The sequence below is a fragment of the Pantherophis guttatus genome, chromosome 5, assembly GCF_059756535.1.
Source record: "Pantherophis guttatus breed Tessera chromosome 5, ASM5975653v1, whole genome shotgun sequence".
In the NCBI taxonomy this organism is placed as follows: Eukaryota; Metazoa; Chordata; class Lepidosauria; order Squamata; family Colubridae; genus Pantherophis; species Pantherophis guttatus.
Window position 1 is genome coordinate 51394167 of NC_142067.1, and position 25221 is coordinate 51419387.

Genomic DNA, 25221 nt, shown 5'->3' on the forward strand with positions numbered 1-25221 from the left:
TTTAGCCAATAGCCCTTGAAGGCACAACAGTGGCTTGTCAACTCACGCCCACTGCATTTTGAAAACAGGCATTTCCAGACTCTGGATCATCCTCTTAAATAACCAGTTAAGTTGAGAAAGTCCAGAAGAAACATTCACATTGTTTTAGAATGAAGAGGCAGAAGATTGTCTGCTGAAATACATTTTTGATAAAAATGCACATTTCACATGTTTGCAATCTTCAACAAATGGCTATCAACATGTCCTACTTCAGATTTCATGACAGACACATTTGGCTAAAAGACAGTCTCAAAACAACTCTCCTTAATATATTGCTTCCAATAACAGGTATGTAATTTGGATTTTTATTTTCAGGGAGACTTTGGGGATAGCAATGCAGTCCATTCAAAACTCTATTCTCCCTTCTTCATAAAAGAGCAGTAAGCAACAGTAAGAGACAAAGCCATTCCTACTCCCTTCCATTATTCTTTAGTCTTTAAGCAGCAGCCACAGGTTTGAGAAAGTTTTCTGGGAAATCCTGGAATAGCCCTTTATCCTGGCTAGTCCTACCTCTATGCAGCTTGACTGTCATGCTGCCACTACATTTTTTCCCTGCTTGGCTTGGAAGCAACAAAACTAGTTCTCACCGTCATTACCTGCCCTTGGTCATGGGCTTGTTCGTATCACTCTGTGTGTGTTCTTTACAACTGTGGCGCTCCAGATCTACAACTTGTAGTTCAGCCTTAGGAGAATCTGAAGTCTAACCCTCTATACTTCTAAATATTGAGGGTCACACATAGATGAAACAAGAAAGGGACACCATTATGGGAAAAATAGATCACAATTTTAATCAATTCTGCTTCTAAAATGTGCTTTGAAGCTTCCTAGTTTTCTCCAGCTGAAACAGCAAATCTTTTTTCTTTTTGCCCATTTTTAAAAGTTTCAATGCCACTTTTGTTACACTTTTCTTTCATGCTGGGAGGTTCCTCCAATCACTTCCCATAAAACCAACCACATCCTGTTCCCCCAGTTTCATACTATTGAGGAAAATGAAATAATATTCTTTATGTACATACCAAACTCCACACATTGCATTAAAATGAAGCATTGTTCGTTTCCATGCGGATCTCTTACCCAAATTTACGTCAGCTAAATTGAAGAAAATCCTTTCAAGCTCCCATAAAACAGGAGGCAACATGCTCTTCAAAATTAGGCAACTATCCTAGACTTTGGAACTGTGTCTCCGGTGTAAAAAACAGGAGGGCTTATTCAATAGTTAAATTGCCCATGCTATGCTGAAGAAAGCAGTATCACTACTGGATAGGCAGGGTGAAAAACAAAGTGGGATTATGACATTTACTTGTAATAGATGCAAATGAAGCAGAGCACTGGGAAGATGCACTGAGTTGCCACACCCTGAAGCACCTGTTAATTAATGTCTGCATCATGAGTTAACCCATTGTAGAAAAAGCCCTGTAAGAGGCACAGGAGTAGTTTTATGAGAAACAATGAAATATTTTTTTCTTTAAAGAGTTAACTACACCATATAAAATCATATTATAAAAGGGAGAGAAACAAAGAGTTTTTAGCTGCTTTAGAACTGATAAGGGAATATTCTCAAGTGTTATGACTTTTGTGTGTGCCCTTTTAAGTCAGGGTTGGCCCTTGGTGACTGTCCAGATGAATCCCTACAGGTGTTCGTTTGTTTTTTGCTTGATTCCAGAAGTGGTTTGCCATTGCCTGCTTCCTAAGGCAGAGAGAAAGTGACTGGCCCAAGGTCACCCAAATGGCTTTATGCCCAGAGCAAAACTTGAACTCACAGCTTCTCAGTTTCTAACCTGCTGCCTTAACCTCTATATCAAACTGGCTCTGTTAGCTGAAAGATTTCAAAAATAGCTGAAGGTATACTTAAATTTTTTAACACAACTGGAAACTTGCAAAAGTAAAGAGATAACAGAGTCATGGCTGTTTTTCAGAATCCAAGTGGATAAGCAGAAAAGCTTTTCCCTTGCCTCCCCAGACATCAAAGATCCCGCAACCTTCAAAATTAAGCATAAGCAGGAATAGTTCTGCTCACTTTGTTTTGTAGAACTCACTGTCTTTCCATTCCAGTATAATCCTCTAAACCAGGGGTCCCTAACCTTTCGGACCTCAGGGACCACTAAATTCATAATTTTAAATCCCAGGGACCACTAATATGATGTGCCTAACGACCGGCTGGGTGGGCATGGCTAGGTGGTCATGTGACTGGGTGGGCATGCTCAACTCGATACAACTCATGTTGAGGGGCGCCTCGCCGGCCTCTACTCACCCCTCCCCTGCCAGCCACTCCTCGCCTCCCCTCCTGGGCTCCTTAGGACCACGGCAGGAAGCAGTTGTTGGAGCTAAGCAGCCACCATGAGAAAGATTTGGCAAAACAGCTGGCTAAGTTCAAATTGGACCTGTCTGAGAAGGAGGCTCAGGAGAAGCACCTCACTCAGGACTACGAGCTTAGGCTTTCCAAGCAGAGGGAAGACCTGCAGGAGTGCAAGGCCAGGTACCAGCACCCGGAGGCTCAGCAGGCTGAGATGGTCAGCCAGTTCCAGGCCAGGATACAATCCAACTGGAACAAGGCCCTCTGGTTTCTTGCCACCAGTGGCACATCCCTCCAGCCTTCGCCCAAAGCCCCGCACCAAGAGGCTGAAGCAGAACCCAAGTCAGAATTCCTGCCCCCCTCCAACCCACACAAAAACACCCTGAAGGGGGAGACTCTCTGCAGCAGCACAAACGTTTATTGCACATATCCAGCCCAGGGTCCATAGTTTGAGGACCCCTGATTTAGTGCAATATTAAAAAATCCAAATAATTTTTCTCGCAGACCACCAGTTGGTGACCGCTGCTCATACAATATGTCAGCAAAACACATATTGCTTCTGGGAATTAAACAATGTTGGATTCAAATTTCTAACAGTTTTTAGATCTGCAACAAAATACTGCACCATATCTCTAGAAACCAGCAGTATTGGGGGGGGTGGAGGAATTAAGACCCCAACCCACCTGAAATAATCTTTATAGTTAGAAGCTAACAGCTTGCAAAGAGATCTCTGCAGAGGAGGGAAGAGGTAAAATATAAAAGAGGTAGAGGAAAAAAGAGGAGCATAACAATTTTATATTCTACTATCTTGAAACTTTGCCCACTGTTTTACATGGTCTCTTGTTTCTAATATATCAGAATGTGGAGACTTTAGAATGAGAACTAAAGGAAAGTGAGCAGAATGGAGAATGGAAACAGACGAAAGAATTGTTTTACAGAAACAATGCAAACACATTCATTCAAATTGGAGTTGGGTTCATTCCCTGCCTTACAAAAGAGAAAAATCTATTATGATACAGGAAAGAAAACTTGGATTCTTACATTAACCAAGAGTGCACAACTCTAAGAAACAGATAACCAATGGCTTTCCGGGTGCAGAACTATAAACCCAGTGAAGTCCTAAGAGATGTGCTACATGATTCAATCCTGGTTTCTTCAATTCAACCTTTTTTAATGACTTTGATGAAGAAACAAAATACTTGTTAAAGTTGCTGATGACACAATGTTGGATGGTATAATTAATACCATAAAAGAGAGAAATTAAATTCCAAATAAAAGGGTGTATTTTTCTTCCTCATGTTTAAACCGTTCATGCTGGGAACTTTTGAACTGAATTTATTTGCTGGTGTGTTTCTGAAAAATGCCATAGATACCCTGTTGGTACCATGGAATCAGTACAAACTGCCTTAGTTCCTCCATGCTCATAATTTCCTGCCAGCACAGTAATCATTGTAAGCTATCTGTACAACGGCAACCTCCACAACCAAAAGCAAAACTTGGTAAATTAAAGAACTAAGATAAATTCAGGAGCATAAATTGAGAGATATGGCTTGAAAACATTACTTGTGAAAATGACCTTGGAAGAGTAGTTGATTGCAGACTGAGTATAATAGCATTTAGCAATAGCACTTAGATTTATATACGGCTTCATAGTGCTTTAAAGTCATCTCTAATGGTTTTATAGAGTCAGAATATTGCCCCCAACTATCTGGGTCCTCTTTTTACTAGCCTCGGAAGGATGGAAGGCTGAGTCAACCTTGAAATGGTGAGAATCGAACTGCTGGTATTCAGCAGAATTAGCCTTCAATACTGCATTCTAACCACTGCACCACCATGGCTAGTTAGTAATATGATTTCAAACATTGTGGGAAATATAGTTTCTACTTTATTTGGAGCTTGATCAAACAGACCTTGAGTGTTCTATCCTGGGCACAACACTTTAAGAAAGATCAGTGTCACCTCAATAGGCTCAGAGAAGAGCAGCAAGTATTATCAAAGGATTAGAAACTAAGCCTATGAAGAGAGATTGAAGGTACTAGGAATGGTTCACCATGAGAGAAGATTGAAAGGGATATGATAGCATTCTTGAAATACTTGAAGCAGAGTCACACAGAAAAAAGTCTTGACATACCTGTCATCATTCCAGAGTGCAGGAATTCAAGCTATGGGAAGGCAGATTCCAGCTGAAAGTTGGAGGGGAAATCCCCAACAGTAAGACCAGCTGAACAGTGAAACTAATTGTCCAGCAATTAATTGGGCTACTTTTCATTAGATGTGTTCAAGTAGAGACTAGATAATTTGTTAGAGATGCTTTAATTCAGGGGTCTCCAACCTAGGCCACTTGAAGACTTGTGGCCTTCAACTTCCAGAATTCCTCAGCCAGCAAAGTGGTCTAGGTTGGAGACCCCTGTTTTAATTGGTATTTCTCCACTGAACAGGAGTGGGAATTTATGGTCTAAATTACAGCTTCTAAATCTATGATCCAAAGAGATGGCTGCCAAAGATTATATACCTCAGTTTTCTACCCTTTTGCCTGAAGACTTGATATAGCAAAATCAAATGGGACACAACTATCAACCACAAAAGTTGCTGCTTAAAATCCAATTCCACTTCATTCTTTTTCCATTTTGTATTTATAAAACTTCATGCCTACAGACAGGAACTGATGTCCTTCAAGATTGTATAAAGCTATTTGAGCATTTAATAATTGTAAAAATAGGAGAGGGAGAGACAGAAGGTTCAGGCAGAAATCCCCTATTCAGAATCATCTCAGGATATAAAATATGTCTAACTTGTCTGTCTGTGTTAAATGGTCTTCAGCCCAAATCCAGTGCTCATTCTGGTGCCAAAGCCTTGTGCCCCAGTAGATCATATCCAGCTGCAATGGCTCTTTAGATGTTAAGAAAATATTCAAAGAATGCAAACCTTCCCTTCCCTTTCTCAAGACTGTTTCCCCCCAAATTAGGCTGAACTAAATTTTGGATTTCTTCATTTTTTTTCCTCCTCAGAAGAGTGACAAATTTAGAGGTTTGATGAACTTTGAAAATTACCTAATGGGGTAAAATCAATAATAGCTGATCCATTTTAATAATGCACATTTCTTTTAATTTCATTATCACTAACAATTCCCTTTAATATACAGTAATTATGGTAATACTGGGCCCCTATTTTGAAATTATGTCAAAAACAATTCCATACATCTAGAGCTGTCAGCAGCTCCTTGAAGAAGCAATGTTTAAAGATGTTGTCATCATGTGCTCCATGCACATCTATACACACCTTAAATTACCATTTCCCCTTTGAAAGCAGATCATCGCACAACCGTCAAAATATATCCTAAAGTAGTATTTCAAGCATGGTGACTATCTTCCATTCTGCTTCCTCATATGACTACCCATTTTAGATATTTTATTTATTTATTTATTTTATTATTCATATTTCTATGCCGCCCACTCTCCGAGGACTCTGGGCGGCTTACACCAAAGACAGTATACTAAACAGCATATTGCCCCCAACAATCTGGGTCCTCATTTTACCCACCTCGGAAGGATGGAAGGCTGAGTCAACCTTGAGCCAGTGAGATTTGATCTGCTGAACTAGCAGTCAGCTGAAGTAGCTGTAGTACTGCACTCTAACCACTGCGCCACCTCGGCTCTATATTTCAAACTTATAAATATATGAAAGGATGGATGGATTATATATACAATTCAGTAATTGCTGTGCCACTATTTTTGATTGTAGATAAGATAAGGAGAATATATATTAAATTAAGGGACTACTGCTAGAGATGATTTAGGTAGCCGCAGGAGTCTGTATTTTCAGGATTGCTCATTGAATATGGTCATTACAAGAACATTAGAAACTCCTAATTGTTAATTGGAATGCCATATTATCATTTTTTTTCATCCTTTAATCTACTATTTCCTTTAAAAAAATGAAAATAAATTGCTTCAGAAACACTTTAAAAGCTGCAGGAACATTAATCACTATAATCAAGTCTCTCTTTTAAATCTTTTGTTGGAGAAATATTTCAGGTGTTGAAAACAAAATTTGTGACTCTTAAGATGATTTCTCTTTGAATACCACCAGTTGGTTCTTGACTGCCTCGCTTCACCAAAAAAAGAAATTGGGGGTACATTGGTCCTCATTAATGAGAATGAAATCATTAGCTGTAATCTAAACAATGTTGTTAGACAATCTGTTAAAAGGAGGTTTTGTCCCCTGCTTTCTTGTTCCTTTTACTTAAACTTGGTTACATGTAGCAGACTTCAAGTTGGCTGTCTAGAAAACAACTGTAGTTTAATCCATATATACGGATCAGTTAAGTAGTTAAGTAAATACAACAGCACAATAAAATGAAACTAATCCATCCCGTCCCAAACTCAATGTTTGGGATTTGTAAAAGATTTTTTTTAAAAAGTCAGATTCTCATTCACTGCTGTTTTACATATTTCTTTTTAATTTGTCAGCTAAAATCTCTATTGAGAATCACTCAGCTGGGCTTTTAAAATGATAAAAAAGCACCATGCTGTGTGCATTCAGTTCCTTGGCAACAAGTAAATGGACTCTCAGGATCATGGCAAAAACCCAGCAGTGGCACATCTGCCTTTGCTGTTTAATCATTATAATGAGCACAATTTGTCACTTTAATCCAGTTTTGTCATTAAAAGTATTTTTGATATAATGAAAAATGAAGTTGTTTTACAGAGCTTCCTTGCCTTCTTGCCTTCAGGCATAGAAGTTTTTTTGTTTCTTCATAACTCTGATCTTGTCTAAGGAAAGCAATCATAATCTTGGTTATAAATGTTGGTGTTAAATCAGATCTGACTACTGCAGTGTCATCTATGTGGTTTGGGAACTTGAACTGGTATTGAGCACTTGAATGCTTGAATAGTTGCTAGGGCTTCATCAGCAACTAATGTGCCACAAAACTGAGAGAGCAAAAAGCTCCCTTGGATCAATTCAGTGCTAGCTGTTAATACATCTTTGCACACAATTCATTGTAATTACATTATCATACAAAGTACTTTCAAATTTAATAGCTCAAAAATCAGAAGAACCAAAAATATCACCAACAGTTCATATTTTCAATCACGACTCTCTTCTTTATAAATTGTATGAAACTATCCCATTTTACTCATTGCTTACTATCTGAAAATAGTCCTAATATACTTCTAGCTAGGGCTATTCCAGTTGTTCCCAGGGGCTACCAAGATGTCCATATCCTTTGCACCATGGAATAAACCATTCTATTAAAATAGAGACAGAATTTCTTTCTAAGAAAGGAATAGGGAAACCCATTCTATTTTAGAAATTAAGCAGCAATACAGATCAAAGACCTGCCTTCAAAAATGCAAATAAAAATATGGAAATATGTTCTAACGAAAGAGGACTAGTTCCATAATGATGATTAATGAGATAAGATCTGCTCATACTAAAGATTTGCAATTCTAAGCCCAGAACATAAAAATTAAATTGTCACCATGTGAAGATTTTATTTCAAACAACATAAACGATTTTTGGTTCACGGTACATGTAATTCATGCACTGTAACTAGTATTATAAAGCTATAAATATCAGGGCCAGCCCTACAATTAGGCAGAATGGGGCAGCTGCCGGAGGCAGAAGATGTTAAGAAGCAGGAAGAGGCTAATGGTGGAAGACAGAGAAAAGTATGTTTTGCAGCCTTCCTGTTCCCCTAAGCTACTCCCTTAACTCACATAATGTGGACGATATTTGTCTCTGATAGATGGGATTTGAAAAGAGTACCATGTAGTCTTTTGCCTCAGGAAATATAATGTTAAGTCAGCCTAGATAAATGCAAAAACCTTTTGACTTGCATTCCTCACAAGCTATCAGGTGTGATGATGCTTTAGGAATCAAAAACAAATAGCCCTTTGAATCTAATGAGACTTCTTGTTCTGATTTTAATATGGTACTCTCACAACCTTGAGGGGATTCAAGTGAACACTTGAACACCTCAAGATCAGAAAATATACAGTAGAACGAACAGCTCTGATTTTTCTTTTACCTGGAAGCCAATCCTGATACAGATCATTGAGGAAGGTAATGGGGGGGGGGAGGTTGTGTTTTGTGGGGATTTATTTGAAATGAAGAGGGTTTTGCTATTTTAGATGCTAAAGAAAGGTAGAATGATGAAGAAGTGGGGTGGGACAGTATTAAATTTCTTTCCCTTTTAACCTAATATCTCAATCTAGAACAGGCCAACCCCACACTGAATTTTAGAAAACTCTGATGTGCATGTTACCCAATACCCTACCACATAGTGTGATTTTATTTCCTGGATGAAGAATTATATCTACACTGAAGTGATATAGAATGCAAAAGCATGAGTTTTTACAGTACAGATCCATTGCAGTACACCCATGAAACACCATTGCTTCTTGAGCTGCACAGGCTGCCAATCAACTTTAGGATACAATTCAAGTTATGTTGTTTGGAAGGGCGTACACATTTAATAAATTGGTTGAATGAACAGAAACAAACAGACAAATAAATCTAGTGGCTTTGACCTTGCAACTGTTTCTGAAGGTCTGTGCTCTCCTTTGGCCTTTTCCCAAATTTTTCCTATTCTTCTAATGCATTTATTTCTGTCCACTTGACCAAATAAGTTGGGTCTCCAACATTCCTGCCCAGATTCAGAAGCCAACTGCCTGCGGCTTGATTATTAAGTTCTACCAGTAGCTTAGGGAACATTAGCAACCTCTTGTATTCCCTGAAGACCATCTTTCAAATGATACCAGTCAAGAAATATGGCAGGAACAGGCTACATCAGGGGCACCTGAAAAAAACCTTCCCTTATGTTCACAACCAATTAAGATATGCAGAAATGCTGTTTTCAGATTCATAACCATATAATTAGGCATATAGCGTAACTAATTTAAATCTAAACTTCATACGTGAATTGAATTTATTATGAATATAGGACCTTATTTTATCAGCTCTTGGTCAATTTATAATGAGTTGTTAAACTTGAGTGAGACAATAGTGAAGTTTATAAGGAATATGTGGGATAGGCTTGGCAATACTATCAACAGACAAGATAGACAAACAACTTTGGGTATCTTTATTCAGAAATATGACTTGCATTCATACAGCTTGTTTCCTAGTACGTGTAGGACCAGAGCCTGAATATAAACAGAACTTTCAGGTGTGCTTGGATGCATGCTTCAGATGAAGGAATTCATGATGAAAATTATAAAAATGAGCCACAATGTCATAATATAAATTCTTCCCCTTATGTACTTCTGTGTAACTTCACAACTCAAGCATGAAACGCTGGAGCTAGCCCTAAGACAGTACAATGCATGTTTCATTATTTTGGCATGACTCTGGACATGCCAAATTACCATAAGTGCCGTTGGCTTCAGATTACTTTTCTTAATTATAAAGCCTTGCCTCTCCAATTAAATGTTACAGTGAAAGAAATAGAGGAAGGTACATATACAGATTGCAACAGATGAATGGTATAACAATTATCTACAAAACATTTGTTGATGTATAGAACTTTATTACAAGATGGACTGATCTACAATGAAAAATGCCATCAGATATGTTCTATTTAACATTTATTTTGATAAATAATTATCTCTGAATTGCAACATATCTTAAGATACTACGACTGAGAATCAGATTCCTACTAGTGGGGGGAACGGAAGAAGGGTTCCCAATCAGGCAGAAGAGTATGACTGTGCTGAAGCTCAGATACAAGTAGCTGAGGGAAAAGAAGACAAGGTCTAAATGCCTCCCGTTCACAATTAGAAGGGCTAATGTATTTGTTTCGTGCATGAGAGAATACATTCCTCTTGTTCAAAATGTACTTTATTTTCCTCAGTAATTGCACTAACTGCTCCCGACCACCAACTTCATCTCACTGATTAGAAAATTATGAATGCTTGAGATGTACTTTCAGTAAATTGCAGAGGCATGGCCAAGAGGTGTTTTCCCTTTGTTTCTCTGAGTGGTATACCAAGGAATTCAAGATTTTCAGTGTAGGTTTAATCTGTTACAAAGAAATCACCCAATTCTTTATTTTCTGAGAAAAGTGGGACAAGTATAGATTGTTTTAAAGCTTAATTTCCTACCTATTTCACAGAAAAGTAACATAAAATCAGCTTTATCTCAAGAAATGATATAAAGCCCAAATAAATTGTCAGATGTAAATGCCTTATTCTCCAATGTGTAAATAATGTATATATGGAACATCAGAGGTTAACTTATTCTTTGGATTTTAATGTATTCATAACTTACCACTCCCATTCCTAGCTCCACCCCTTGTATATATAAGGAGCCACCCTCACCATTCTCGTTGCTTCTACCTTGAATATTCAGTGAATATAGAATGCCTATCATAATTAAAAAGAAATATATTTAAAGCTCTAACTCCTATTATCTTTATTGAGTCTGATCCTGAAAATATTGCAACAATCTGGTAGCAGAGGATGGTTAATTGACTCAATAAGTAATTAAAAATGTCCAAGAAAGATAGGCCCAACACCAGGGCCTACAGCAAAGAAATAGAAACTGATCAAGAGATGATCAACGAATCCACCAATGCGATTTCGAGAGAATCCGAAGAATACACCACTGAAGAAGAAGAACTAATGAGTGAAAATAATGACCAGAAAGAAATCGAAATAGAAAATAACGAACTCAGGTCAGAGATATTAAAGGTACTAAAAAGCCAAAAGAATGATGAAAGTCTCATCGCGGACCTCCAGGAGATGCTGAAGAACAGCGGAGCAGCGAGAGAGAAAAACGTCATTAAAGAAAAACCCAAAGATCAAAAAACCGTAAGTGAGATGACTACTGAGAAAATAGTTGTTAAAAAGAAAAGATGTGATCCCGCGCGAAATTTTGAATGGCAGCCATCTTGGTTTCAACGAACTTCAAAAGAGAATGGAGCAGAGCCAATCAAAACGCTCAGTTCAAAATTTCTGGCGCGAAAAACACTATCAGACGAAGAAAGTGAGAAAGAAGTCTCAAACTCTTCAGATGATCCAAAATCAGAAAGTGAAGACGATTTAACAAAATCTCAAGTAAAATCAGCAATGAAAACACTTTTTGCTGCTTTTGGGCCAAGACTGAAAATTACCAAGACATCTACGAAGAAGCAAGAAATCAAACCGGCGACTCAAGACCTGCACGCTCCCATCCTGACTTCGAAAGCGACGACGCCCGAGCCCAGAGAGCCATGCCGATTTCGCCCTACACCACAGACAAGATCGAATACCAACGCACACAAAAAGAAGAAAAGAACCGTCGCCACCACCAGAACCCCAAAAACCGAGCCAGAGACCGACTCATCTGAGGAGGAGCGGATCGAGAGAGCTGAAAGGGAGAGAACCTTCCACGACGCCACCAAAGAAGAAATGAGCAACGCGCATGTGCGAAACTACGTAGACGACCCAGAAGGACTTGAACTGGCCAGAGAACCGCGCAGACTCATTGCAAGCATCCCAATGCCGTTCTGTAATTTCCTGCACTTGAGAGATCACGGACTGCCCCAGGTTGTAAGTAATGGACAGAATAATGTAGGTAACTTACCCAGTGACTTCCCAAAACTTAGAATTGATGGCATTAATTTACAAGAGTGGTATCAACAGCTTCAGGTTATTTTCATGAAAGAAAATTTACTATTCTTTATAACTAGCCCTCCAAGAAGACCTTGGACTTTAAAAATAGATTGTTTACATCATAGAGCATTTTTCATAATAATATCTAGCGTGTCTCCTGCAATGTATCATAGCATCAAACCAAACCTAACTGTATCAGAAATAATTCAATGCATGTTTAATCTATTTCACAGCGATAGCGTAGCTACAACCACAAGAATGTCTAAGGATTTCTTTTCCTCTAGAGTAAAACCAGGGGTTTCTATAAGTGAGCATTTGATAAATCTAAACAAAATAAGAGCTGAGCTACAATTGAGGGGGGAAGTGATTTCAGATCAAACAATGAAAAGTGTTATTATCAATTCACTTGATCCATCATGGGATAGCTTTATGTCACACTTAGATACCATTAATTTGGGATATTTATCCATAGAAAGTCTATCTAACAAATTGATAGCAGAAGACAATTCAAGAAAAAATCGATCCAGTAACCAAACAGACCACAAACCTTTTAGGAAAGTAGTCTTTCAAGATAAACATAATGAGGCCTTTAGATGCTACAATTGTGGATCCAGGGAACATAGTAGAAGAGACTGTCCCAAAGTCTCAAGAGAGAGACATAGGCCAGAATATAGGAGCAAATATAATTACAGACAATCTTCCACAGATAGACACAAATATAGAAGTCCACCAAATTACAAAGAAGGTAGAGGGGGTAGAGAAAATTCAAAAGAGAGGAAATCTGGGTCACTGAATGGGCTAAATAAACAAGACAGCACCAGAACACAGCAGGATGAGAATAACAATTGGCTTATTGATTCTGGTGCAACAAATCACACCACCAACAACAAAAGTATATTATCTTCATTTATAGAAGATAAGTTTGTGATAAAGGTAGCTAATCAAGAAAAGGTTCAAGTACTAGGCAAAGGAAATGTGACCTTGCCTGGTCTAGGGAAAATAGAGGGGGTATTATTAATCCCAGAAATACCTCACAACATACTAAGTGCCATAAAATTAAGCAGAGAATCTGATATCAATATAGTTTTCTCAAAAGGGAAAGCAACTATAGAAAAGAACAAAACAAATGTAGGTACTGTAATGATAAAAGGAGGTCTACCCTATCTGATAACTAAAGAAAGATGTTTACATAACATTGATTCAAATATGGAAGATTGTATTGAAGCAGATGATGAAAATGTCAGTAACAGTGACAATGATGAGTGTAGAATAACTCATGATCACAAAAATACATACAAGGAAAAGAAACCAAAAATAGGTAAACCAATTCATGATGAGTGTGCTCACATCTTACACAGGAAGTTAGGACATGCAAGCTTTCCTGTAGTACAAAAAATGACTGAACACGCAGAAGGTGTCAAAATAAAAAATTGTGAAAATTATTTGGAATGCTCAGTATGTAAATCCACCAAACTAAAAACCAGTCCCAGACCAAAAAAATCTAACAGATCAACTAACAATATTTTTGATTTGGTACATATGGACTTAGTTGGTCCATTAAGTCCCTCAATTACCTATAGAAAACGTTACTTCCTAACAATAGTGGATGACTACAGCCGATATGGTTTTGTTTACACATTAAAGCACAAGGATGAAACATTTCAGAAATTTAAGGAATTCTACAAACGTATAGAAACACAACATAATATCAGAATAAAGCAAATTATGACAGATAGGGGATGTGAGTTCATGTCTAAAGAATTCTCCCAATGGTTAAAGGATAGAGGAATGTTACATTTCACGTCCAATCCTTTTTCTGCATTTCAAAATGGAGTTGCAGAGAGGAAAAATTCCACACTACAAACCATGATTAGGTGCACATTAGAGGATGCTGGTTTAGGCAAACAATTTTGGTCAGAGGCATTACATTATTCGAATTACACTCAAAATAGAACCTGGTCCAGTATTGTGAATAAGACACCATATGAGGTGATGTACAATAGAAAACCCAAATTATCACACATGCACATATTTGGAGTCACTGCAGACGTACACATACCTAAACAATTGAGGAGAAAGGGAGAAAACGTATCCAGGAGATTAAGATTCATGGGATACGAAACTGGAACCAAAGGGTACAGATTTATTGATAGTAATAACAAATTTATAGTATCCAGAACAGCTGTGTTCCATGAACAGGCCAATTGGTCAAAATTGCACCTTAATGAAATATTTCCTAATAAATGTAAAGATACGATATCTTGCGAGGAAGGAACAACAGAAAATCAAAATATTAACAAAAGTAAGAACAAAACCAAAACTTGGACTAATAGTCAGCATAAAATAAAGACAGACACATTAACAAAAAAGGAAGCTAGATATTTGCATGATAACCATAGCAAGCCTGAAAGAACTATTAGAAACAATAGAAACCAAATACCAAATAAATACAAAGATTACATAATGCATATGAATGGAGAACAAATAACACCTAATACATATGAAGAAGTATTGAAACTTCCACATGAAGAAAGAGAAAAATGGGAACTAGCTATGGAAAAAGAGATGGAAAGTTTACAAGGATTAAATGTATTCACACCTGCGATCGCACCTAAGGATAAAACAATTATAGGTACCAGGTGGATTTATAAAATTAAGAACTTAGAAGGAGGCAATACCTTATACAAGGCTAGACTAGTTGCACAAGGCTATGCACAAAAATATCCAGAAGACTATACTGATACATATTCACCCACAGTGAGAACAGAGAGTGTCAAAACAGCCCTTGTAGTAGCATCTGCACTCAATCTGGACGTATTCCAATATGACATACAGACCGCATACTTACATGCAAAATTAGATAAGGAAATATATGTAAGAGCACCACACAGTCAATACACTAATAAGAACGAAATTTGGTTATTAAATAAGAGTCTGTACGGATTAAAGCAATCCGGCAAAAGATGGTACGATTGCTTGGTAAAAGTACTTAAGACCATGGATTTCAACGCCACCACTGCTGATAATTGTTTCTTTGTAAAAAAGAGTAATGATCATATTGAATTTGTATTAATTTACGTGGACGATATTTTATACATTGGAAAGCATAAAGAGAGCAGGGAAATCTTTGTAAATAAGTTAAATGAACACTTCTCACTGAAATCTCTGGGTAAAGTGAATAAATACCTTGGTGTGCAAATTAACAAAACTAAAAGGGGATTCAAACTTACACAGAAAGATAAAATCATCGAACTCCTAAACAAATGTAACTTAAATAATGCCAAAACCTGTGACACCCCTATGCAAACTGATTTTCTTAGAAACACTGATGAATCTTCCCCTGAGTTTAAAGACAACACATTTTACAGATCAGTTATAGGTTCACTCCTTTATATATCTAATTGGACTAGGCCAGATATTGCATTACCTCTCAATCTATTGTCAAGATATGTTAGTAAACCAACCTTGTATCATTGGGAAGCTGTCAAAAGAATTCTAAGATATCTGAAGGGTACATTAGATTTTTGTTTAATGTTGGAACCCAATAATGACAGAGAACCAAAAATTACTTGTTATGCTGATGCAGATTGGGCTGGTGATACATCATGCAGAAAGAGTACTTCTGGTTATGTTTTTCTATTGAATGATTGTCCAGTTTACTGGTATACTGGTAAACAAGAACTAGTAGCCACTTCTACTACAGAAGCGGAATATGTTTGTTTGTCCAAGGCTGCAAATAACCTTGTATGGTTCAATGATCTGATCACTGATGTTTGGAAGAAACCCACTTTACCATTTATTATGCATGAAGACAATAAAGCGGCCATTGAAATATCCAGATCCGATGCAATTGGACAAAGGTCCAGGCATATTGATATAAAGTTTAAGCATGTGAGACAACTGTCTCAAGACGGATTCATTAAAGCAATACATTGCGATACTTCTGAACAATTAGCTGACATATTAACAAAACCCTTACCTTCTAAACAACACAAATATTTAACTTCTAAATTATATGTATTATATTGTCCTGAATCAGAATGTAATTGGTGTTGTGTAACGAACCGGCATTTAGAGGGGGATTTGTCAGATGTAAATGCCTTATTCTCCAATGTGTAAATAATGTATATATGGAACATCAGAGGTTAACTTATTCTTTGGATTTTAATGTATTCATAACTTACCACTCCCATTCCTAGCTCCACCCCTTGTATATATAAGGAGCCACCCTCACCATTCTCGTTGCTTCTACCTTGAATATTCAGTGAATATAGAATGCCTATCATAATTAAAAAGAAATATATTTAAAGCTCTAACTCCTATTATCTTTATTGAGTCTGATCCTGAAAATATTGCAACATAAATAACTAAAAGCAAACATCTGCAAAAAAAAGTTAACCATATGCCTTAAGAATTATTAAAATTTTTATATGAAATCCTTCTTACACAGATAGTATTTTATGTGTTGTCCTGAAGAGTATGGTGCCAGGGCCTGAAGAATCTATTACTCATGCTGGGCACAACCATAGAGATAAATATGTATGGGCAATCTGTTTGCCAGAGGCATCCTCCCAAGGTATTGGTTCACTTCTTTGCAGCCCTCACCCAAATTACCATAATTTAATTTCATATTGGGTTTTGGCAGCAAATCACTACTTCAAGTGTTAGGGGCAAACTGCTTGAAAGCAGTTTTAATAGTCAGAAAAGATTGAAGGCTGAAGTTAGAAAAAAGGTTGACAAATGAAAAAATATTGAGGATAATATTAAACCTCTGGATAAGAAATACTGAACATTTGATTAGTTTATTTTTAAATCTTGTATTTTTTTCAAACGCCCCCATTGATTATTGTAAGAGTATTGGACCAGTTTATTTCATTTTAAATATATAGTGTTCAGTTCCTTTAGTCATAAATAAAAATTATTACATTATTAATAATACTATTATTAAAGAACAGATGTTTTTGTCTTTAAAAAGGAGGAACATTGGTACAAGTTTACATATGAACAAATGTTGTTTAGGTAAAGTTTTCACTTCTACTTCTGGAAGGTCAAGGCTAGAAGCAGACTATTCTATTATTGCATATATTAATTGATGAACAATCAACAGCTGGCTCTTTTGTTCACTCCAGCCCTTTTGGCCTTGCCTGTTTTATTTTGGCTTCATCTACTTTTGAGTATAATCCTCAGGAAACCACCCAAGAGCAAATGTATCCCTTAATCCAAGAAAAGTTACTCACCTTATGGCTGCCTGCCCAGATTCATGAAGCTGAAGGATCGATCTTAGAAGAAACACAGAACATACCAGACGGAAATTGTGAAAAAGACACAAGGTTAACAGGCAAAAAGAAAATGTTATCTTTCAAATTGCTGGAGAAACCTCCTTATAAACTGGAACAGACCTTCAAATATTCCTTATTATCCTGAAGATTTAACATGGGAAAGCATGTGCCTGTTGTTGGAGCTCCTACATACCCAATGGTCAAAGAATTCACTAAATTACTTTCTTCAAGTTCCCTATCTACAAAATTGTTGAAGAAAAAGCATCATCTCCTTTAGAACAATGCACATTGGTGCTCTGTAAAAAGCCTTGTGCTCCTCTTTTACCAGAACAAGCTAAAAATTATCCTTCATTGTCAGCAGATACGGTTAACACTTCGGTGTTGAAATTCTTCCAAGCAATTGGAACAGTTCTTTACATTCCCCATCTCTGACTTTATTCTTCAGTCCCACAGATCTCTCTGCAGAGAAGAAGCAGGCACACAACATTCAGTATCTATTATTCCCCAGGTGATCACAAATAAGCAGAGTAGGGATTGCAGTTGGTCTTTGAAACATTGTTCAGGTATGCTTTACAACAGCAAAAAGAGCAAGCATTTAAATCAACCACATTCTCATTTTGGGAAAAGGGGGAGAGAATGACCCAAAGTTACAAGTTTAAGTATGCAAAGAATGCTGCCCTTGGTGACCTGAACAAATTGCCTCTAAATCAAGAACCAGCTCTGTCATGTCTACACAGCACACCAGCATGAAGTAATTATCAAATTAAATGAGCAAGTTCTTAATATGTGTACTTCAAATTTTATAGGAAATCCAAGACTCTGGAGAAATAGCAGCCCCAAATTGTCCATATTAATTGCTTGTGCAACACGTCTCACAGCTCAAGACAGTTCAAAGGTTGCAGGAGTTCAGAGCATGAGGTAATTCTTAAGTGCACATATACAATTCTATTCAAAAGCTTGCTCTAAATTAACACCTTCTAGAGATAAACATAGTTTTGTGCAAAGCTACAATCTAGGTTGTAATTAAAGAGATCTTTAGTTGCTTTTCTACTTAAAGGTATTCATATTGAAGTTCACCTTTAGTTTCCTCTTTTTATTTCTCTAACATTTCCAGTACAAGCAAGTCATATTATTTTCCACATCAGAACATTTAAACTAGACAGCAAAATGGATTGTCAATACTGTTGTCTGAATAAAAATAATAAAAATTGGTCTTATAATCATAATTATTAAGTTGCTGTCCATTTAGGTATTTGTAATTTTAAAACATTTTTAATGTTATGGAATTTTCTACCAGCAGGATACTTAGTCCCGTTTTAGCAAAGTGGCTCTGCAGTAGTTGGAATCTTTTGCTTGTCAGCCATCCCTCTGGGAGACGTGTACACAGGTGGGAAGGCAAGTATGTCTCTATTATTATTTACATTCATATGGTTGTATATCTTCTTTTTAGACATCTTTTAAAAAGTAGCTGAAATCTAAAGTTCTCTCCTCTTGTTAGCTCCTTTGCTTCTCTTCCCAACCACTTCACTCCTTCTTATACTTACCATTCTTTCCTCTAACTCAGTGTGAAATTATACATTGGATTCATAAAAGATTTGAATATTTGAATTGACCTGAAACCACTGAGAAAATGTTTGTTTGTTTGTTTGTTTGTTTGTTGATTAGATTTACATATTGCCTATTCGCACATAGTGACTCAAAGCGGCTTACGGGGTATAAAAACACCATATATATAAAAAATAAAACTAATAAAAGAAAATAATATAATAAAATAATATAATAGCCCCCTCACCCTGGCGACAAAATATCACATCAGTAATTTAATGGGCTCCATCCCACTCTGGGTTCCCCAGGCCCACTGACAGAACCAGGTCTTCAGCGCCTTCCAGAAGACTGTTAGAGTGGGGGGGCCATACTAATCTCTGGGGGAATGATGTTACAAAGAGAGGAAGCCACCACAGAGAAGGGCTCTTCTTCTGGATCCCGCCAGATGCATCTCTCTAGGGGATGGGACCCACAACATTCCCTGCCTCCCCACTCTAGTGGGTCAGGTAGATGTGACCAGCAAGAGATGGCCCCTCAGATGGTTCCAAGCCATGAAGGGATTTAAAGGTGACAACCAGCACCTTTAATTGTACCCGGAAGCAAATTGACAACCAATGCAGCTCCCGCAGGAGCAGTGATACATGTGCACACCGAGATCTGCACAAAACCATGCAGGCCAGTGCATTTTGCTGAATGTTCAAACAGTTCTTCCAAGATAATTTTTAATTATAAGTAAAACTCTAGGAAGATGAGCACTGCTGAAAAACCACTTTATTTCTTTAAGTATGCTAATGCATTCAAATATCATTTAAGAGTAAATTTGGTAGGTTAGGAAGCACATATCTATACCTTAGTTCAAAAACAATTAAATATAAAGCAGATATAGTGTTTCTGTGCATGTTGGCATCCTTGTTTTATGAAACAACTTGGACATCTCTGGACTAACACAGATCTAACCGATATGTCTAAATATTTATTAACTTTAATTCAAATGAACAAAGAAAACTTTTCTGGACAAAGGAATTCTACACTGACACAGCAGAATAATATCCACCAGAGATTAAAAAGGACTGGTGCCTGACTGAAAACAATGAATGACCAACAAACTGCCTTTAGAACAAATAAGCAAAAATCCAGACAAACAAGCCCATATTCCCCAACTTCAAGCACTTCAGAAATGTAGCAACCAAAACTCAGTTTCTCAGGCACTGTCTTGTGAAAGACATCTTGTGAAATAACAGATAGTCTGTAATTACCACTGAAAGGTAATCATTAAGGCTGTGCAAATCCTTCAAAATGGCTGCTTTGGAACTTGCAGGAGTGCATTCAATGTACCTTTTTGTTTTTTAATCATTAAAGCAATCATATCTTTTTTCATGGAGGTGCAATAACTTTGAAAAATTGTTCCAGTTGTCTCCATGTTACTCTGCTTTCAATAATTTAATTACGATTGATATTAAAATAAAAGCAAGAACCTAATAAAAAAATACAAAAAATATACATCCCAGCCCATTTTTCTAATAACTCTTCTCTAAATCTTCACTTCTCCTTATTAATCAACAAAGGTCCAGTAAAAATTAACAGAAATATCTAACAATATAAATATATAATCCTCCTTTCCAGTTAGTCTAAATTCCTTTCATCCTTCTCTTTAATAATCAAAATCTAATCCATATTAACAAATATTGTAAAAAAAAACATTAAAATGATTAAACAGATATTATCCTGTTTTGAAAGAAGTAGCTATGCATGTAGACACATTCAAAGTACAGCCACACAAAGTTTGGAAAAAAATTCACTTGTTAATCGATTTAAAAAGAGCTGCATCTTGTGCTCTCTTACATATTCTAAAGAACTTTTCTGAAGGACTTGCACAGCTCTAATAGTGAAATGTACAGGATGTACAGTCTAACTTTCCTGATTGACCATGCTAAACGAGAATTCTGGAAGTTATGATCCAACGTATCTTGGATGCTTCTAAACTGGAGAGGGCTAATGTAATGTAGGTAGCTGTTTTTTCCCAAATATAAAAAAGGAATTCTTAATAACAAATCAATTCCTATTTTGATTATAAATGTCATAAAGATAGAGTAGTCTGTACTTCAAAATGAGATTTGCCACTGTATTCCAGCTGATAAAGAATAATTCTTTGAATGTGCATTGTCTTTTATCAATATCTCAGTATTAAGCTATACATTTCTATATTTGTGTCTGTTTATCACAGAGAGGAAAACTACCCAAGGCTTCAAATTTACTTTCCAACACTATTGACATTCCCAGCAGATCTTGAGACTGCTAATACCTCACATCTTTCTCTCATCTTGATTTTGTTTTCATCTTGTTACAAATAAAACCTTTTTATTTAACTAATATTTCAAGAAGAATATGAGTCAGCTGCCAGCTTTCAATATACATGCTATGTAGCTTGACACACGTTTTATATATTACACTATACTGTTACAGAGGTATAAAAACGTGTCTGAGTGAATTAAATTAATTGTCAGTGCCTGCCCAGAGCCAGTTTGGTCTAGTAGTTAAGGCACCAGGCAAGAGACAAAAGTTCAAATCCTGCCTTAGCACTGAAAGCCAGCTGGGTGCCCTTTGCCAGTCAGTTTCTTTCAGTCCAATTCACCTCACAGGGTTGTTTTTGTGGAGAAAATAGGAGAACAGTGTGTTGGATATGTTTGCTACCTTGAGTTATTTGGGGAAAAAAATTAAGTAAATAAATAAATAAATAACATCAGCTGCCTGCAATTACTGCAAGTTCAAATCTCACCAGGCTCAAGGTTGACTCAGCCTTCCATCCTTTCTAAGGTAGGTAAAATGAGGACCCAGATTGTGGGGGCAATAAGCTGACTTTGTATAAAATATACAAAAGTATGAAGGCTATTGCTTAACGCATTGTAAGCCGCCCTGAGTCTTCAGAGAAGGGCGGCATATAAATCAATTTTTTTAAAAAAATGGCCCCAATGCATAATCCGCTTGTTTATTTTATTTTATTTCATTCTATCAAATTTCTACTTCACTCATTTCACTTGTGTGATTCTGGATGTTTAATTGGTTTGCTTACTTGATTTATACAGTCCCTGTCTCAAATAGATGATTCTGGGAGGCTAACAATGAATAAAAACCAGGTAAAAACAACATAACAAAATAAAAAATAACATATACAACAGCCAAGATAAAAACCAACCAAGGCAATCAACATATCTATGATATGGGCTCACCCACAGGTCCAGGGCTCAAGGTTTAGTAATAAAAGGTGTTAAAGGCCTTGCAGAAAGCTACTCATACAGAAAGCTACTGTATTCATATAATAGCACATGTTGCATGAAAACATGTTTTATACGCATCCTCTCAGATACATCTCGACAGCCATTGCCAACAGATTGTAGGCAATCAATCAGTCCTTTGTGGAAGGTAATTTTATATACTACATGGTTCTGTCATTCATATGTATATTTCTATAATGTCATATCATGTCATATGGAAGTATCTGTAAGGGTTATAGGTACTTCCATTAGTAGTTCACTATAAGTGAACTTTCCACGATTAGCAGAAGTGAGGAACACTATATGTTACTAACAGCCTAATCTTTTGTACACTTGTTCCAAACTCAGTAAGATAAAAGATTGCAATCTCAATGATCTACAGTATCTTGGTATTTTTCAATCTGGTGCTTCCAAATATATCCAGACTATCCTTCCAGTAGTTTCCTGCCTACATGGCTTTTAAGTTAATCAAGATTGTCTTCTTATGCCCTCTGTTACTACACCTAGTATCTGTACTTGCATATGCCTCTAGAACCCCATCCCAATTTTTATACATTATTTTTGGAGGGGGAAAACACATACAGTAAATGTTCAGCATTGCACCTTAGCAACCAATCTGAATATTGGTGCTGTTTAATGGATTCACCAGATAAATTGATAGCATTGATAATTAGCACATTATGCCAAGGTAAAAAAAAATAATTCCCCAACTTCTACAAAAATACAAGTTCTTCCACATTAAACTATTTTGGAAGCAAACATCTAAAAGAATGCCCATGGTATGATACAGTTACATCATTTTAGGAGATATGCATCAACCTAATCAATATATGATCATGATCGATTGCCTATTCAGTTAAATATATGTTTGGATGTCCTTGCCTATCCATAATTCTCTACAAACAAGGACAAGTAATCTTTCAAATAATGAGATAATTCCTGGCAATGTATTTCTTTCATTTAATTACCGTATTTTCCAGCGTATAAGACGACTGGGCATATAAGACGACCCCCAACTTTTCCTGTTAAAATATAGGGTTTGGGCTATACTTGCCATATAAGACTGCCCCTCTTCCAATGCACACCAAATAAAAATTAAAAAACATCAACTGGCTCACCTACAATGTAAAAGCAGCTGTGCTAGACCCAAAATGGCCCCTGTAACAAGCAGGAACCTCACACAGCCACAAAAAGCCCCCCAAAAAAACTTTCACACTCTAAACACACACAACACAACACAACTGGCTCACCCACAATGTAAAAGCAGCTGTGCTAGACCCAAAATGGCCCCTGCAACAAGCAGGAACCTCACACAGCCACAAAAAGTCCAAAAAACCAACTTTCACACTTTACACACACAAAATTCCACATACAGCTTTGTGAGATTTTGTGTGTTTGTGTAGTTGGAGTGAAACACTACAGAAACACACTAAATCTCAGAAAGCTGCACAAATATTATTTTATTTTATTTTATTTTTATTTTTATATGAAAGCTAAATTTAAAACTTCCTAAAAGGCTTCCTAAATGGCTAGGTCTAAAAAAGAACAACTAAAAAAACCCCAATTGACTATTTTTTTTAAAGCTCCCAAAGGGGAAAAAAACTTACCCAATAGAACAGGGGTCTCCAACCTTGGCAACTTTAAGACTTGTAGACTTCAACTCCCAGAATTCCTCAGCCAGCTTTGCTTTGCTGGCTGAGGAATTCTGGGAGTTGAAGTCCACAACTAACTCCTTGCTTGATTGCAGGCAGGGAGTTGCTTGCTTGCCTGAATAGATTCAAGCAAGCAAAGCAAGGCAAGCGTTGCGATTAGCAGCTGAGGTAAGCAAGCTGGAGGGGGAAAACTTTTTCCCTTTTACGTGGTTTCTGGCCATCCCAGCTGAGTTGCAGGGAACTCAGCTGGGATCGTCAGAGCTGGGATCCTCAGAGTAAAAGGGAAAAAACTTTTTCCCTTTTACGTGGTTTCTGGCGATCCCAGCTGAGTTGCAGGGAACTCAGCTGGGATCGTCAGAGCTGGGATCCTCAGAGTAAAAGGGAAAAAACTTTTTCCCTTTTACGTGGTTTCTGGCCATCCCAGCTGAGTTGCAGGGAACTCAGCTGGGATCGTCAGAGCTGGGATCCTCAGAGTAAAAGGGGAAAAAACTTTTTCCCTTTTACGTGGTTTCTGGCCATCCCAGCTGAGTTGCAGGGAACTCAGCTGGGATCGTCAGAGCTGGGATCCTCAGAGTAAAAGGGGAAAAAACTTTTTCCCTTTTACGTGGTTTCTGGCCATCCCAGCTGAGTTGCAGGGAACTCAGCTGGGATTGTCAGAGCTGGGATCGCCAGAGCTGGGATCGCCAGAGCCATTTAAGGCTCGTCAGAGCCTTTCGGGCTGGTCTGCCTGGTTACAGGAGAACTACACCCGGCGTATAAGACGACCCCCGACTTTTGAGAAGATTTTCATGTGTTAAAAAGTCGTCTTATACGCCGGAAAATACGGTAGCAGGATCAAAAATGTCTGATCACAATTTTTAAAAATACATTTTAATAATATATAAAACATTTCAGAAAATTAATGATTTATATGCCGATATTCTAGATGCAGAAAGGGCAACATCATGCACAAAGTATTTCATTCATTTAAGGCTTTTTGAGAGCCAGATCATTTATTGTAAACATGCCATAGCAAACTGAAATAAGATACACCCAGAGAACTGATGTCATTTAATGGCCTGCCATTCATTCCCATTTGCTTTCAGTGATATTACAGGATTTTCCCATTAGAAAGAACAACTAGTTTGTCTAGCAACAAGAGAATAGGAGCTGAAGGAAATTTAAGTTATCTAATATGCCACTGCAAATCCTGACCTTTTGTTTCATTTTGTTTTGATTCTCCATCATCAACCCTCTAAGGAACAGAATCAAATGGTGGCTGTATAAGAAGCAAAGAAGCAAGATTTTGCATGAAGTCCAAATAATCGGAATCAAATAGAGGTAGTCCTCGACTTACAACCACAATTGAGCCCAAAATTTCTATTGCTAAGTGAGTTTTGCCCCATTTTACGACCTTTCTTGCCCTAGTTATTAATTGAATCTCTGCAGTTAAGTTAGTAACACAGTGGGTAAGTGAATCTTGCTTGTCAAAAGGTTGCAAAATGTGATCATATGACCTCAGGATACTGCAACCGTCATAAATATGAGTCAGTTGCTAAGCATCGA

At 37.2% G+C, this 25221-nt stretch overlaps 1 protein-coding gene across 16 annotated transcripts in view; it reads right to left on the bottom strand.

Moving 5' to 3' along the window:
* The window catches only part of TIAM1 (TIAM Rac1 associated GEF 1), a 196862-nt gene that overhangs the window by 119947 nt on the left and 51694 nt on the right, over nucleotides 1–25221 (bottom strand). For 2 of the 16 annotated variants that reach the window (XM_087895071.1, XM_087895072.1), the window contains one exon: nucleotides 17166–17666. The exons of 10 other annotated variants lie outside the window; for them this stretch is intronic. Coding sequence is in view for 1 of the 6 variants with exons in the window: in XM_087895065.1 (XP_087751191.1) it covers nucleotides 1114–1177 (64 nt within the window). In the remaining 5 variants the exon portion in view is untranslated. Of the gene's footprint in view, nucleotides 1–1113; nucleotides 1357–17165; nucleotides 17667–25221 lie in introns of those variants that run through there. 4 more of the 16 variants (XM_087895073.1, XM_087895080.1, XM_087895075.1 and 1 more) reach the window with 3 other exon arrangements.